Source organism: Chiloscyllium plagiosum, chromosome 10 (genome assembly GCF_004010195.1).
Source record: "Chiloscyllium plagiosum isolate BGI_BamShark_2017 chromosome 10, ASM401019v2, whole genome shotgun sequence".
NCBI lineage: Eukaryota > Metazoa > Chordata > Chondrichthyes > Orectolobiformes > Hemiscylliidae > Chiloscyllium > Chiloscyllium plagiosum.
This window is the reverse complement of record NC_057719.1, coordinates 29473329-29490753: the sequence shown is the minus strand read 5'-3', so window position 1 is coordinate 29490753 and position 17425 is coordinate 29473329. Positions and strand designations below refer to the sequence as shown.

At 38.1% G+C, this 17425-nt stretch overlaps 1 protein-coding gene across 1 annotated transcript in view; it reads left to right on the top strand.

The window, feature by feature from the left end:
• pcnx4 (pecanex 4) overlaps positions 1 to 13021 on the top strand; it is a 41810-nt gene extending 28789 nt beyond the window's left edge. Inside the window, exons 7-11 of the mRNA XM_043697265.1 lie at positions 904 to 1267; positions 2352 to 2455; positions 7138 to 8204; positions 8333 to 8519; positions 11024 to 13021. Of these exons, the coding sequence (XP_043553200.1) occupies positions 904 to 1267; positions 2352 to 2455; positions 7138 to 8204; positions 8333 to 8519; positions 11024 to 11275 (1974 nt within the window). The 3' untranslated portion in view covers positions 11276 to 13021. The remainder of the gene's footprint in view (positions 1 to 903; positions 1268 to 2351; positions 2456 to 7137; positions 8205 to 8332; positions 8520 to 11023) is intronic.
• Positions 13022 to 17425: the final 4404 nt, after the last annotated feature.

The following is a 17425-nucleotide window of genomic DNA, read 5'->3' as shown; positions in this document are numbered from 1 at the left end:
CACTTAAATCAGTTTCCAAAAGACTCTATCAGGCTTTTAAAATAGTGTACAGTGAAATCTGTCACAGTATATATAAATTGTATTTGCATTTTGTTTTAAAATTCCAGTTACTATCTCAGTTATAGGCCTTTTCTTTTAGAAAATGAGGTTAATTGTTTTACCACAGAATTAGAGAGTTACTGAAATGCTGAACACTGTGGACCAGAAAAGTTGCATGTTCTGCCCCAATCTACATTCAGCCAGTGACTCTAAAGATTATATGTAATATTTAAATTGAAAAAATAATGTCCTGGGTTGTGTTTTGTTTCACTGGAAATCAATGCACAAAGCCCCTCTGTGTTGGAGAAAAACATGGATTTCCTGATTTCTCTGCAATGGCTATATGAGCCTTGATGCTTTCTGAATCTCTGATTTATTTTGTTTGTGGAAATTTTGATATTTTTGTTTATACTGATAAGTATTTAACCTAGCTATTTATGCAGTAGATGTTTTAATTTGTAGGCCACTAGTTTTAATACTTTTTATGCTGATTTCTTAATATTAAGTGTGTTCAGAAGTTAGAACCAAACTGCAGATAGTTACTGAAGTTTACTTTGACTGTACTTACCTGGGCAGAGAAATATTTTTAATACTATTCTCCTTTCAGTTGTCCAACAATCATAACTGTCTTGATTCAGTTCTCCTTTACGGTTTTTGCCTAATTTAAGTTGTTACAAAGTGTGTTAGAATTTTCTACGTTAATGATTTCAAATAAATACAAGTGGGTTTAGAAAATATACATTGCACAAACATAAATATTCATAATGAATTTAAAGTTAAAAAAAGAGAAAAATTAATTCTTTTGGTCACTGTATTTGAAAATTGAGAAGTCCTACAATTAATATTTTTAATCCTGTTTTGTAGGTTGGTATTATAAGAGATCGTTTCTTTCAAGCAACATCCAAGCTCAAATTTGCTTTGACTGTACTTGTCTCATCCTGGACAGAAAAGAAGCAACGCCGGAAGTCTTCTAGCTTTATAATTACATTAAATGTTATTCTGTTCCCTGTTGTACTGACAGTCATAGGTCTTGCTTCAGCACTTTCAGCGCCTTTACTTCCCCTGTTTACACTTCCAGTGTTTCTTGTGGGATTTCCAAGACCAAGTAAGAGCTGGCCTGGATCTGTGGGTGCTGCTGCATGCGTCTGTCCTGATTCAGTATATTATCAGCATATGATGCACAACCTGGCCAATGCATTTTCTAAAGCATTTTCTGCTGGCAGTTTGGGTAGGTGAAGAATTATTTTATGTTTGAATGTTGTTCTTGATGATCTGATGACTTAATACTCCTAAACTCAGGTTAGGTTTTGATCTATTTTTTCGAGCTGAAGTTAGTTTTGATCTACTTTTGTTTCACACTAGTATTTTGAAATGGTCACAAGTCCATGCAACCAAGATTAAAGATTAAGTTTATCATATAACTTGGTTATAAACATGAAAACCTCTATCAGACTGATATACTGTAACGTGCTGTCACTGTTACAGATGAAACATTCAATATTGTAATTGCATCAGAGAAGTTTAATGATTCTCTTCACTTCAGTTGGAAGGGAAACTTTAAAACTGAAACAATTGTATGGGGAGTGTTAGTTTATTTGTATTAACTTTTGCATCTTGAGTTTTTCCATAAATCCATTGTCCTAACATTAGGGGATGTTACTTATTAGATCTATTTTTTGTTCCATTTTTTATTTTTATTTATAAATGATTGTGACCCATATTTGGGGCTTAAAGATGCAAAGAAATCATTGTTACTGAGTGGGAGTTCTTTATGTCCGCAAACTCAGTTTATTGGTCATCAGTTCCAATTTAAATATTTTTAATGTGAATTCTAAATTATTTTTCTGCTGTTAAAGTAGGAAATATTCAGTGCCAGAAGCCAGATGTATTGGTGCTTCATGGGCTAAGGAGAAAGTGAGGACTGCAGATGCTGGAGATCAGAGCTGAAAAATGTGTTGCTGGAAAAGCGCAGCAGGTCAGGCAGCATCCAAGGAACAGGAGAATCGACATTCCGGGCATAAGCCTGAAGAAGGGCTTATGCCCGAAATGTCAATTCTCCTGCACCTTGGATGCTGCCTGACCTGCTGCGCTTTTCCAGCAACACAATTTTCAGCTCTTCATTTGCTAATCCTGGCTTTAAATTTTTACAGTAAACATGCATATACAGAATGTGTGTATACAAAATTGATTCTTTGCCTTTTATAAAAATAGTGTACAGTGAAATCTGTCACAGTATATATAAATTGTATTTGCATTTTGTTTTAAAATTCCAGTGTATTCTGTGTACTAATTACTAGACACTTTATTTCAAGGGAATCCTTCACCTGGCTCTCATTTCCTATGTCGCTTCCAGGATAGATTGATATGGGTCTTGGTTTTGGAACGTGGTTTTGGATACTGCTGTATTAGCATTAAGGTAAGGTTTCATCTCCTGACTAAAAAGCATTAACGGCTTTATTATGATCCCAGCTGACACTAATAGTCGACTGTTTCAGATCCCAGAGTGAAACAGTTTAGTAATCATGGTGGTTTGTTATTGAACATTTTCACACAAGGATGTCAATGATCTTTAATAAAGGAACACAAAACAAAAACAGAAAAAAGCAATTTCACACCAATATCCTTTACAGTCATTTACATCTAGTAAAGTACCAATCTTATTTTAACTCTTTCTTTCTTAATCAATTTTCTAATTCAGATGGCCAAAACTTTCTTTCTGAGAGTTTGAAAACTTCTGCGCAAATTCTCAGAGTTTGAAGACTACTCCAACTAACCTGTCCTTCCATTGTTATGAAATTGTTCTGAACTGAACTCAGACTACTCAAGACACCTGACCATTATTTTTCTATGTGTCTTAAAACCCAGCATTATAAACACTTAATCAGTTAACAGGCATCTTGTTAAGTACTTATGTCATGTACTTTCTTGAAAATGATCTAGGTCACTATTCCAAATAAATTTTTGACCTGTTTCCAAAGATTGCCTTCACAGCATGAATACCACAAATCTGTTTTACTTCTATTTTAAAATCCAAATTATAGAACATAGAACAGTATAGCACAGAACAGGCCCTTCAGCCCATGATGTTGTGCTGACCATTGATCCTTGTGTAAGGTAAGCCTAATGTACGAACCCTCAAATTTCTGTGACCATATGCATGTCCAGCAGTCTCTTAAATATCCCCAATGACCTCGCTTCCACAACTGTGCTGGCTACGCATTCCACGCTCCCACAACTCTCTGCGTAAAGAACCCACCTCTGACATCCCCTCTATACTTTCCGCCAAACAGCTTAAAACTATGACCCCTCGTGTTAACAATTTCTGCCCTGGGAAAAAGTCTATGGCTATCAACTCTATCTATGCCTCTCATTATCTTGTACACCTCAATTAGGTCCCCTCTCTTCCTTCTTTTTTCCAATGAGAAAGGTCCGAGCTCAGTCAACCTCTCTTCGTAAGATAAGCCCTCCATTCCAGGCAGCATCCTGGTAAACCTCCTCTGAACCCTCTCCAAAGCATCCACATCTTTCCTATAATAGGGCGACCAGAACTGGACACAGTATTCATAGTTTTATAGAGCTGCAACAAAACCTCACTGCTCTTAAATACAATCCCCCTGTTAATGAAAGCCAAAACACCATATGCTTTCTTAATAACCCTGTCCACTTGGGTGGCAATTTTAAGGGATCTATATACCTGCACACCAAGATCCTGCTGTTCCTCCACACTGCCAAGAATCCTGTCTTTAATCCTGTACTCAACTTTCAAGTTCGACCTTCCAAAATGCATTGCTTCACATTTATCCAGGTTGAACTCCATCTGCCAACTCTCAGCCCATCTCTGCATCCTGTCAATGTCACACTGCAGCCTACAACAGTCTTCTATACTGTCAACGACACCTCCAACTTTTGTGTCGTCTGCAAACTTGCTAACCCATCCTTTAATCTCCTCATCCAAGTCATTAATAAAAATTACAAAGAGTAGAGGCCCAAGAACAGAGCCCTGTGGAACACCACTCACCACTGACTTCCAGGCAGAATACTTTCCTTCAACTACCACTCGCTGTCTTCTGTCGACCAGCCAATTCTGTATCTAGACAGCTAAATTTCCCTGTATCCCATTCCTCCTGACCTTCTGAATGAGCCTATTGCCGGGGATTTCCCTATTTCCTTTCTTGAAGAGTGGAATTACATTTGCCTCCCTCCAGTCCCCAGATACGACTCTGGTGGAAAGCGAGGATGCAAAGATCTTCGCAAGCAGTGAAGCAATCACATTTCTCGCTTCTCAAAGCAGCCGAGAACAAATCTGGTCTGGCCCTGGCGACTTGTCAATCTTAATGTTTGTAAAAATTTTCAGCACATCAGCTTCCTCAATCTCTATCCGTTCCAGCATGCTTACCTGCTCCTCAATGGTTTCATTCACTACAAGGTCCTTTTCTTTAGTAAAGACAGAAGCAAAAAACTCATTTAGGGCTTCCCCTACCTCTTCAGACTCTATACCCAAGTTCCCTGTGCTATCCCTGATCAGCCCTACTCTTTCTTTGATCATTCTGTTATTCCTCACATATGTGTAAAATGCCTTATGGATTCTCCCTAATCCTTCCTGCCAAGCCTTTTTCGTGCCCCCTCCTGGCTCTCCTCAGACCATTTTTGAGCTCCTTCCTCGCCTGCCTGTAATCCTGTAGAGCTGAGCAAGACCCTTGCTTCCTCCACCTTACGTAAGCTGCCTTCTTTCTTTTGATGAGAAGCTTCTCTGCTCTCGTCATCCAAGTTTCCTTTTATCTTACCCCTTGCCTGTCTCAGAGGAACACATTTGTGTATCACTCGCAACAACTGTTCCTTAAACAGTCTCCACATGTCTATAGTGCCTTTTCCATGGAACAATTGCTCCCAGTCCATGCTTCCCAACTCACATCTGATATTATGTTATAAACCTTTATCATCGGTTGGTGAGACAAAACAATTACATTATTATCTGTAGGATGTTGATTCAAACTCAGCTAAAGGGTTCAAGATCTCTCTCCAGTGTAAGATCTAAAGCAAAATGTGTTTGGGCAATTTCAAATTAAAAATCTGACAAGATGCTAACAGTTTAAAATTAGGGCTGAATCACAGTTGTTTGTCTTGATGAGCACAAATAATCTGAGCGCACACACACACACCAATAACAATTTGTACTTTTTGAATTAAGTTTTGCATCCTACACAATTTTACTATCAAATCCTATTTGTTGTTTGGACTGTAGAGAAAGCAGAGTTTTGAAATATCCTAAAAATGATTCTCTAGATTGTTACCTCCTATTTGTTCATGCACCAAGATCAAGCACCTCAGGTGACCCATAAGAAATCCAGTTTGTGAAACGCAATAACAATCCATTGTGCTAATGTCAAACTTAAATGAAAATGTATTTTCCTGTCCAAATAGTATAGCAATCACTACTTCAGAACAGTATTGCAGGATAAAGTCCAATCAGGTTAACGTTTGATTGAAAATATGACTTAGTAAATTAGAGGTTCAGGTTTTCAGGAATGATCTTTGGATATCTATTCCTAAAATATGAACTGTATATAAAATCTCTACCCTACCCTTAATATTTGTGATCTGTATTGTCTGGTCAAATAATAATTCACCTATTGTATTATTAAATCAAAATGTATATTTTCCCCTGTTTCATTTAAGTGTAAAATGTCATCATAACTACTTGATCCACCTGCTATGTGTTTCAAATATGATGATACCATTTCCAATATAAGCAACCTTGCATCTTCACGTGTGCTGAAGAACTGGCTATGGATTTCAACCTTCTATTTCTCACAAATGCTGAGTTCATGAACAGAAGAGGGAATGTAACTTTATTTTTGTGGAAAATAATTTTTTTCTCTCTGCATCATTTTCGGGACTACATGCTAATCAAGGGTTTTGGAGCAACGGTGGCAAACTAGGAGCAATCTGTTAGTGTATTATTCTGACACAGTGCATACTGCACAGGGAAACCATCCATATAAAGAAGTATGTTTTAATATCAGCCTATTTTTCCCTTTCTCAAAAAAAAACTATTTTACAAATAATTTAAAACTGTCTTGGGAGAAGACATACAGCATATTGTAAAGATAATGGGAAACCAATGATCTAGTGAAAATGGGAAACTTTAAAGAAAAAATAATCGATAAGAAATAGTAGTGGAGAAATTAATGTGACTGCAGCAGCAATTTTTCTGACTTAATTGTAAGCATTTGTTATATATTTACCAAATATTTATTACAACAGTTTAAAGAATCAGCTAGTGTAAGTAGAAGAATAGACCATAAGTCATCAATACCACATTGTAATAAATCAACAAAGACCATTCTTTTACTTGTAAAAAATAAATATATCAGTTTAATCTGTCTCCTTGTTTAATAGGCCATTTTTAATTGCTGTTTGTGAAAGTTTACATTTATAGTTGTGATTAATTTAAATTGACCTGCAGAAAGTGAATTTGTATGTTTGATCTTCATATGGATTTGGTTTCTTCATTTTACCACTCAGAAGGTAGGGCAGCAAATGCCTACGATCTACAAGCCATTGGTGTTTGTTGACCAGAGTTATAATTTCTTTACTTTTGATGTTTGTTTCAATTTTGTTTTAAGATGCTGGATTGATTTTTTTGCTTGGAGTGAAATTTCAGCTTTTCAGTCAATATGGGTTTTCACTTAGACTCTTAAAAGTGGTTTACTTTTGCCACCAGACATCCTGCCCATTTGAGCCCTGAAATCCACATAATTGGAGTTAGTCAATGGGTTTGTTGAAATTTGCACTATTAGTTGCAGGCTTCCCCACAGGAAAGAAAAAAAATTGAAGGATAGTCAGCTTGATCTAGTATTTTATTTCTGTCAACTACATAACTGAATGGCATTGGTAGAAGTATGGTTGTAATTTGCATCGTATTTGGTCAACCAAGAATGCTGTGAAATGGCAAATTAATTAATTTTTGACTTAAAATGATAATAGTGCACTGGAATCTGATTTCATGATTGTGTAGTACTTACATTATCTTATTGAATGTTTATATTTCAATAGACTTTTAAAACAAAATGTGTTATGAAATTACTGTTTTGCCAGGGATTAGAGCTACAAGAAACATCATGCCACACTGCTGAAGCTCGACGAGTTGATGAGGTGTTTGAGATGGCCTTTGAACAAGAGGACCAAGCAGAAACTTGCCTGATAAATCAGCATTTTGGCAACATCTTGACTCCGTGTGCTGTATTACCAGTAGAAGTTTACTCTGATGCACGGAATGTTTTAACAGGAATCATTGACACTCATGAAAATTTAAAACAGTTAAAGGAAGATTTTGCTAAAGTTTTCATTTGGGTGCTTCTACGTTATACTAATAAGTCAAAATCTTCACAAAATATTCAAGACAACCAGCCATTACAACAAAATAGAACCTGGTCAGATGAGTGTATAGTTACTTCACTACAAACAGAATCTTCTATAAGTCCCAAAGATTCATTTAGCATAAATTCAGAAACATTTAATGAATGGTCAGATGGTGATATATTTGAACTGGAATCCATTGGAAGAAAGACTAGAATAAGTTTAGTTAAAAACATGATAGATGTCCAACAAATCTCTACAAAACCTATAGTAACATCCATTCCAGGGAGCCTTGAATCACAAAGCTTATCTCCTGATATAAATGAAGAAGAATTACCAAAGAAAACACCTCCATATGGACTTCCTGCTATTGACAAGGGCGGAAAGAGATTAATGGAAAGTGGAAACCATGAAATAGCCCCACTGGTTGTTTTCAGTTGTCCTTACTCAAGTAAGCTTAAAGTGCCAGAAAATTGGAGATCAGGACCTTTCCCTTCTCTACTTCTTCAAAAATTGTTGAAATCCTTCCCAGATGAGTGGTATTCATTTGTTCTTACTCTCATGGATGTTGTCCAATCTGATGAAAAATCTTCTATTACCTTTGAAGTGAAAGGAGATAAGACTTTGAGAGAGATGTATGCCCAGGTGGTGATGTCTTGTTATGGCATAATGTTAGGAACAGACTCAACAATCCCAAGCCCTAATCAAGTCTTCAAAGTGTATTCTGGTGATATACCTTGGTCTTTTGGTTTAGATTGGCTGACTCAAAAACCAGAACTGTTTACACTTGCACTGAAGGCGTTCAGGTAATTTAAAAAATTGTTATTGTTGTAAATCTGTTGTCAATTGATAAAACTGCAATTTAATGCATGTAGCTACATGGTTGAATTACTAAATGCAGAATCTGGTCATAGTGGGTCATTTCTTTACGTAGGTATGCTTTCAAATTGATGTTTGACAAAGCCAGCCTTGGTCCAGTTGAAGACTTTGTTGAGTTGGTAAATTATTTGGAAGAATACGAGAGAAACTGGTTCATTGGTATGATGTCTCAGTCTGAGTGGCAACAGGCTATACTGCAGGAAAAGCCTTACCTCTTCTCCTTGGGATATGACCCCAGTCTGGTAAGTCCATCTAATTGCATACCAGTGTAACTTAGCAGGCAGCACTCCTGCCTCTGACTCAGATGCAACAGAGAGATTTTGTTTTTTTCCTTTGTGGGGCTGAGATTGTTGTGTGGTAACTAACATACCATTGACATTAGTGGGATAACTCAGTGGATTGCCAACCAGTCAGTTCATTAAAAGCTGAGACGTGAGTGAGGGTGAGTAGGTCATACAATTACAGGTTGCATTGCTTCTGGGTCCTAAAGCCTGCCAGTCGAGTCATGATTGGCCGATCCAACAGTGAGAAGGTAAGTTTTTTTTGCCATCTCATTCAGTGAGGTTGTTTAGGGTAGCCGCTGGGGTCGAGGAATTTGGTGCAAAGGCAGGAGGATGGCTTTCGGAATTTCCTATGCCATCGTCTCTTCTTGTATTATTGCAGTAACTATACTTCAAAAGTAACTATATTGCCCACCAACTTGATCCTGGAATACTATATCATTTTGATGAGAATGGAAAGATATACTAATGCATGACATGATCAGGGTAGATCTGAGGAAACTAGCACCACATATGTGCTTGCTATACTATAAATTCTGAGACTTCAACAGAAATGGGAAATGGCAGGCTTGGAGGGAACATGGAAGCCTAGGATTCTTTCAGAAGCTCAATCTGACTGATCCCAGCTCCAGCTCAATCCTGATCAGGCTTCAAATCTCAAAATTTATTGTTAAGATTCCACACTTTCCGTTTAGAAACATAATTGGATATGCCTCTTTCCCACTATGATTGATCTTTAGCACTTCAGAGTGCATTTTGTCCCCTAAAACGTTTCCTTATTAATTAGTGAACCCTCCAGCAGATTTAAAACAAGTTTCACCAGAACTCTAGCTCCTTTCTCAAACCTTTAAAGTTGTCATTTGTTGTCATTGGCTGGCTCATTTCAATAACATATCAATATCAAATCCTACATTTCAAATGGCATTTTTGCAATATTTTCTCACCTTTGCCCTATGCTCTGCTGACTCATGTAGCATGACTCTTCTCCCATTTTAACCGATATATCTAGATTATCCTCCTAAACTAATTTTACTCATTAGCAAAATGGATTTTCAAAATCGCACTTTACCATGCTTTTGTCGCAATTCTGTTTGAAAATGCATTTTAGAACATGCGAAGATTTGTAAATGCAAGACTTGTATTTTAAAACACAATTTGACTATTTTAATTTACCTTTATCACTAAACCACAAACCTATGTTGAGCAATCTATGAAAATATTTGTTTTGAGACTATTTTGAGGATTAAATTAATATACAAAATATATAAAGTTGAGCTATATAGGTCCATTAGTACTTATGGTAGTAAATCTTAGTATTTCTTTGTAATGATTTGCTAATTTATTGGCAATATTACTACTAAATAATTCTGGTAACAAAATCATTTGATTAAAAAATATGTTGGAGTGTTTTGAGGCTGAATATCTGGTATCATTTAACTTTGTTCATTTTGTTTAATAAATCCTTTTGGTCCAGATTCTCAGGATGGTGGCTTATTTTACAAATCTGGTAGATTTGTATTTACCATCTTGTTCTTTCAAGTTCACCAGCATGGTGGCACAGTGGTTAGCTCTGCTGCCTCACAGTGCCAGGGAACCGGGTTCAATTCCAGCTTTGGGTGACTGAAGTTAGCATGTTCTTCTTGTGTCTATGTGGGATTCCCTGGTACTTGTGATTTCCTTCTAATATTCAAGTTAGGTGGATTGACTACGCTCAGTTTATTACGCTGTGTCCAGGCATATGCAGGTTAGATGGATTAGCCCTGCTAAATGGGGCTTATGGAGTTAGGGTGGGACTGCGTAGTCTTGGTGGAATGCTGTGAGGGTCAGTACAGGCTCGATGGGCCAAATGGCCTATTTCCTCACTGTGTAGTGATTCTATGACTCAATGAACATCATTTATTGGTTTGTTAATTTGTCTTTGAGTCTGTTGACCTACAACTAAACTATGTTTACATCTAAACATTTCTACAGTTAGTTTGACTATTTTGTTCTTGACCAAAAATAGTTTGCAAACATGACAATCCATTTTGAAGTACTATCATTGCTATTATATCAATAATCAAGGCAGAATTTGCAGACAGGTAGATTCAGCAATGGGATGAAGTTTTCAGTGGTGTTGCTGCAGGAAAAAGTTGATTAGATTGAGCTGTGCTTTAAAATAGTGGCAGAGACAGATAGGTATGCCTTAAATCCTCATTCAAATGCTGGCATTTCTAACAATCCAGTACAAGATGAATAAAACTTGAACCTATAAGTATTTTCATTTAGAGGAAGCAGTGCTAGACAGTCAAATTGGCATCTTAATTTTCATCACTACAACTTGGTACAAATTCTGTAACAAGTGAAAATGTCTGGTTTTGCTTAAATAATTTCTGGAACAAATTACTTGCCATAATTACTTACAATATAATTTTATTACAATTAGTTCTCGGAGGAGTTAATGTTCTTTTTCATTGTTCTTACAGAGTACATATACTGGACGTGTACTGTCATTGCAGGAAATGTTGTTGCAAGTTGGCAGATTGAATGCAGAAGCAATAAGAGGACAGTGGGCCAACTTATCATGGGAACTTCTTTATGCCACAAATGATGATGAGGAACGATATAGTATACAAGCACATCCTGTGTTACTGAGAAATTTAACAGTTCAGTCAGCAGACCCTCCCCTTGGCTATCCCATTTATTCATCCACATCAATCCATGTGCCTTTGTTCTAGAGAACTGCAAGTTCTAATTAGCATCCAACACTTATTACCATGGATGAAATGAAAGAAAAATGTTTCCTTATTTATAAATTGAGGCTTGGCCTTTTTGTAGAGATTACCACTTTGGACTAGTAAAAATTGTTACTTAGGCAGGGACCATTATGTATCAACTATGCAAAACTTGAATTTAACGCCTGGATTTTTATACATATTCCAAATGATTTTTAATTAGTGGAATTTTACTGTTCTTTGTATCCCTGAAACCAAAGTGGGGGTGTTAGTAGTGAAACATCAACTGGAAATGCTATCCTGCAACTCTTGTTGCAAAGTACATGGTTTCAATGCATTGGAAGTTTGATACCTCCATGTTTTAAAAGTAAGCCAAAACTTGGATTTAGATTAAGATTGAGAGAATTGTGAACCTATATCCAAGCATGTCCCACTAGCTTTGAAGAAGAGAATGTATGTTATACACTACTTTGTGTCATATTCAACATAAGTTGAATCGTAAAAGTATGGCAGCTTATTGAAGACAAATTTGGAATGAGGTGTATTTATAAAACTTCATTGTAAAATAACATTCAACTATATAGATGTAATTGCATGGACTACAAGAATTAGCCATAAAGATTTTCTATTCAAAGAAACAAATGTTTTGCCATGAATTACCAGTGAAGTGCTGAAAATGTTTATTCATTTTTGATTAAAGCCAATGAAGAGGCATTGGTGTTAACAGTAGGTTACCTGAGATCTTTGATTTGAATTTGAAATGATGTTAAAATATTATTTTGTCGTACTGGAATTACATCAACTCACTTTGAATATAGTATATGTATGTATTTTTCAGAAGTGCTTTATTAGTAAAAATAAGAATTATAGTTAATTTGGAGAAAATATTTTTTGTTGGTTCTGTGAATGATAAATGTTAGAAAGTCTTAACAGAGTGGTGGGCTGCTGAACAGAGAATGACAGCACTTGGTTTAATTCTGGTCACTAAGGGAAGATCGGAAGAACTGCATGGTGGCTACTAGCACAAGTCAACAAGACATTAGTAGCAACCTGCTAGTAGTCTGACTGACCAATATCAAAAAAGAAACAATGTTAAAAAAAATTGTTCAAAACATAAAAAAAGTAGAACAAGTTGTTCTTTTGCTGATCACTTGCATGAAAATCCATTTAACGATATAAATCTAAGATTGCAGAGTTCTAGAAACCTGACTTTTTGAAATGTGCACACAAACATTTTTCAATCAACCGTGCAAGAAATTGTTAAAAAGCAAGACAGGTAGATGCTGGAAAAACTGAAGTTAGCTTGGCACCATCTGTGGAAAGGTAAAGTTAACATTTTGAGTCAAATAAGACTCTGCGTCTGAGCTTCACTTCTTTGAGTTGAATATGATTTCTTTAGAGCTATAATGTGAATTCCTATTTCTCTCTATACAGATGTTTCTAGACCTGCTGAGTTTTTCCAAAAATGTATTATGCAAAAATTGTATTGAACAGAATTAAACTTCAAACTGTGCCTATTTTTAAAGTGCTGCATAGTATGAGCTGGTTAGTGTGTATAATGTTCTTTTTTTCAATATCCCTTGATGCACATCCATTTAAACATTTTAATAAAATTGTAACTCCTGTTTTCCAGGTGAATAAAAAATTTCAGTATTGGTTATTGTATATTAAATAATTCAGTTGTAGGGAAGATATGTAGAACTGTATTTCACATTTTAACTGACTTTTCCAGTTGTAGATTTGTATAAATTAAAATCTTCATTGTTTTGTAAACTTGTAAAATTAGAAATAAATAAAACTTTAATTTTATACATTTAACATATTTGGCAAATATGGTTGGAATATTAAATAGAAGCAGGAGTAGACCTTTCAGCCTGCTCTGACCATTCTACGTAGTACCTGTTCCAGCTTTAGCCCCATACAGCTTGAACCCTTTAGCCCTAAGAACTTTATCTAACTCCTTGAAAACATTCAATGTTTTGGCCTTGACTGCTTTCTGTGATCGAGAGTTCCACAGGCTCACCACTCTCTGGGTGAGACATCAGAATGGCCTCTGATTAGAGAGTCCAGAACCGTTAAGAACATTCTGTGTTAGAATTAAACAGGTTTCCATGTGCTCTCCCTCTTCTGAAGTTATGTGGGTATAGTTTGAACTGATCCATTCTCTTTTACTGTGTAGTCTTTCCATCCCACGAGTCAGTCTGGTTGTACTGCTTCTGTAGCCAAAAGATCCCTCCCTCCTCCCCAACACACACACACACACACACACACACACAAAATCAAATAAGGAGACAAAAACTGTATATATTGCTCCAGGTATGGTGTCATTGAAGACCCTATAGATATTGTTGATCAACCTGTTTAGATATGTTAGGACACAACTTTGAAGCAGGTTACCTTTGAACCCAATACATCAACAGTCTACTATTTCAACAAGACATCCCAGTTTTGTATCAATCCTTTTGATACAAAAGCCATCATATTATTTGCCTGCTGCAACATTTACGCAGATGGTTACAAGGACATCTAGGTCTCATTGCACCTCCTTTCCTAACCTATTGCCATTCAGAATTTCTGTCCCTGTTTTTGATACAAAAATGGATAACTTCACATTTATCCATATTATACTTCATCTGCTATGCATTTGCCCATTCACTCCACTTATCCAAATCACACAAATATCTCTGTACTTTCCTCACAGTTCATCTTCCCACCCAGCTTTGTGTTGTCTGCAAACTTAGAGTTATTACATTTAGTTTCATCAACTAAAATCATATATAATAGTGAATAGCTGGGGTTCAAGCACTGATCTCTGAAGTTCCCCACTGATCCACTACCGCTCATTGACCCATTTATTCCCATTTCTTGTCTGCCAACCAGTTGTTTATCTTAGGCATTACTGTTATGTGAGATACAATTGAATGCCTTGAGAAAGTCCAGGTAAACTATATCAACGGAGGAACCTCGATTATCCGAACGAGATGGACGGGCAGTATTCTGTTTGGATAACTGATTATTCAGATGACTGATCCAATGCCTCTCCTCTGGCACTTGGAGTTTTCTGAAGTTTTCTTTTTTTCTCTGTCTGCTTGCCTTCGTCCCTCTCTCTCTCAGGTTTTGTTTCTGAGCAGACACACACTTGTGTGTAAAGGACCTGCAGCATTGCTGAAGCCTCTCCCCACCACTGCTTCATTTCAATGGGATTGACGGAGCGAGCACTTGCTAAGTCGGCTCCCTGTTCAGAAGACTAGGCAGCAGCACGTTGTGCATACCCCACCCATCCCCTGCTATGTTTCCATGTTTCCTGCCAGCGGATGGAATGAAGCAGCTAGATGCCTTTATCTCTTCTTCCCAATGGGACTTCTGAACGGAGATGGCAGCCGGACTGGATACCAACAGCAACACTGCTGCCTTTTGTGGGGGGTTAATTGAGTCTCAAAATAGTACACACACACAGACCCACACACACCTTTTTACTGCAACTTTTTGACAAGTTCCCAGTCTGCCCTGTACAGGACAATGTTGAAGAGATTATCTGGGGAAGGGGAGTTTAGGGTACACCCCTGTGAAGAACTCCAGGAAAAATGTGGGGAGAGACACCGAGGGCAGGAGGTCAGTCATTTGGAGACGGTGCCTGGGCTCCCATTGATGTCCAGCACTGTTCTTGGCAGCATTTCAGTAAGGTGTGCCAAGCAGGCTAAGATAAATGGTACAGAGGAGGGACTTGGGGGAGGGGCGTTGGGAATGCGATAGGTGGAAGGAATTAAGGTGAAGGTATTACCAAGGATATATTTCCCTCCCCACCCCTATCAGCTTTCTGGAAAGACCACTCCCTCTGCGACTCCCTTGTCAGATCCACCCCCCACCAACCCAACCTCCACTCACGGCACCTTCCCCTGCAACCGCAAAAAATGCAAAACCTGTGCCCACACCTCCCCCCTCACTTCCCTGCAAGGCCCCAAGGGATCCTTCAATATCCATTAGAAATTCACCTGCACCTTCACATACATCATTTACTGCATCCGCTGCACCCGATGTGGCCTCCTATACATTGGGGAGACAGGTCGCCTACTTGCGGAACGTTTCACAGAACACCTCTGGGACACCCGCACCAACCCAACCCAACTGCCCCGTGGCTGAACACTTTAACTCCCCCTCCCACTCCCCCACCCCCTCTCGGGCCTATCACCCTCATCTTAACCTCCTTCCACCTATCGCATTCCCAATGCCCCTTCCCCCAAGTCCCTCCTCCCTACCTTTTATCTTAGCCTGCTTGGCACACCCTCCTCATTCCTGAAGGGCTTATGCCCGAAACGTCGATTCTCCTTCTCCTTTGATGCTGCCTGATCTGCTACGCTTTTCCAGCAACACATTTTTAAGCTCTGATCCCCAGCATCTGCAGTCCTCACTTTCTCCTAGCATTTCAGTAAGCCAAATTCACTTTTAATCATTGTGAACAAAGGATGCAATCAGTGTTGGTAACACCTCTTTGATGTGATGTTTTTACTGAGACTTTGAGATCTTCTTCGGATAATCTGAAATTCAGATCATTGATATTTGGATAATTGAGGTTCCTTTGACTGGTTCCTCTGTAACTAGTACAATGCCAGAGCTGTGGGGGAGAAGCATGGAGGGGCGAGTATATAAAACTACAGCTGAGGATTTGGAGGCCTACTTAACCAGGGAGCAAAGTCAGCTACCTATATTACACCTGTTTCATTCAGTCAACTGCTCGCAACTGAACTAGGAAAAGAAGACATGACATCACAGGAAAGCAGTCAGTTGATTGGCTGGTAAGGAACTACCTTAGGTATTAACTCTAAAAAAAAGCAGTCATTTTGAAATGTATTTAGGATTAATTGAGAAGCACCAGGGATTAGAAAAGAACAAAAAAAGGGATTAGAAAAGAGTAGCACGGTGGCACAGTGGTTAGCACTGCTGCCTCACAGCGCCAGAGACCCGGGTTCAATTCTCACCTCAGGCGACTGACTGTGTGGAGTTTGCACATTCTCCCCGTGTCTGTGTGGGTTTCCTCTGGGTGCTCCGGTTTCCTCCCACAGTCCAAAGACTTGCAGGTCAGGTGAATTGGCCATGCTAAATTGCCCGTAGTGTTAGGTAAGGGGTAGATGTAGGGGTATGGGTGGGTTGTGCTTCGGCGGGACTTGTTGGACTGTAAGTAATCTAATCTAAGTTAAGGTAAAGGAATTAACTTTAAAGATTAATTAGAAAGGTTAGTCTTGTTAAGTTATAAGGAGAGGCTGGGACTTTTTTTCCCCTGGGAAATAGAACACTAAGGGGTGACCTCATAGAGGTTTATAAAATCATGAAAGGTGTATATAAGCTGAATAGCCAAGATTTTTTCCAAAAGCTAGAGAGTCAAATCTACAAAAACAAGAAAGGTTAAAAGAATCACCAAGAAGATCACAAACATTTATCAGGTGCCACACCACCCTATTTTCAATGCAATGTAGATTTTATTCTTAAAAGGAATTAAAGCAAACCTTCAAATGGAGGTGAGCAAGGGGTCAATGGGCATCCTGGAACAATAGCTGCTGCTCATGGTCATTGGCCAAGAGGTTTAGACACACAATTGACACAGCACAGATGGCCAGCCTCCAAAATATGTACATCAACAGGGATAGGTGGGATGAGAAAGTTTCAAGGGAAACAAGCCACCATCTTGGGAGAAGACTAGGAGCTTCCCTATATTCTTCTTGAGCTGATAAAGACTGTTACCAAAAAAACTGTACAACATCAGGACAGAACACTCCATTACTTCAAAATCACTATTGCTGCTTCTCTGTTTTACAGAATAGCTTCAGGATCAGTTCACAACTAGCACGGGCCATATATTTATTTTCCTTGCCAACTTAACTGATGTATTTTATCTAAACTGCTGCTACTTAAACTAATCAGAAAACTGCAATAAATTATCAACTGCCTGTTACGTAAGTGGGATCATAAATTTCTAAAGAGGAGAAAGTGAGGTCTGCAGATGCTGGAGATCAAAGTTGAAACTTTATTGCTGGAACAGCACAGCAGGTCAGGCAGCATCCAAGGAACAGGAGATTCGACGTTTCGGGCACAGGCCCTTCTTCAGGAATGAGCAGAGAGTGTTCAGCAGGAGAAGATAAAAGGTAGGGAGGAGGGACT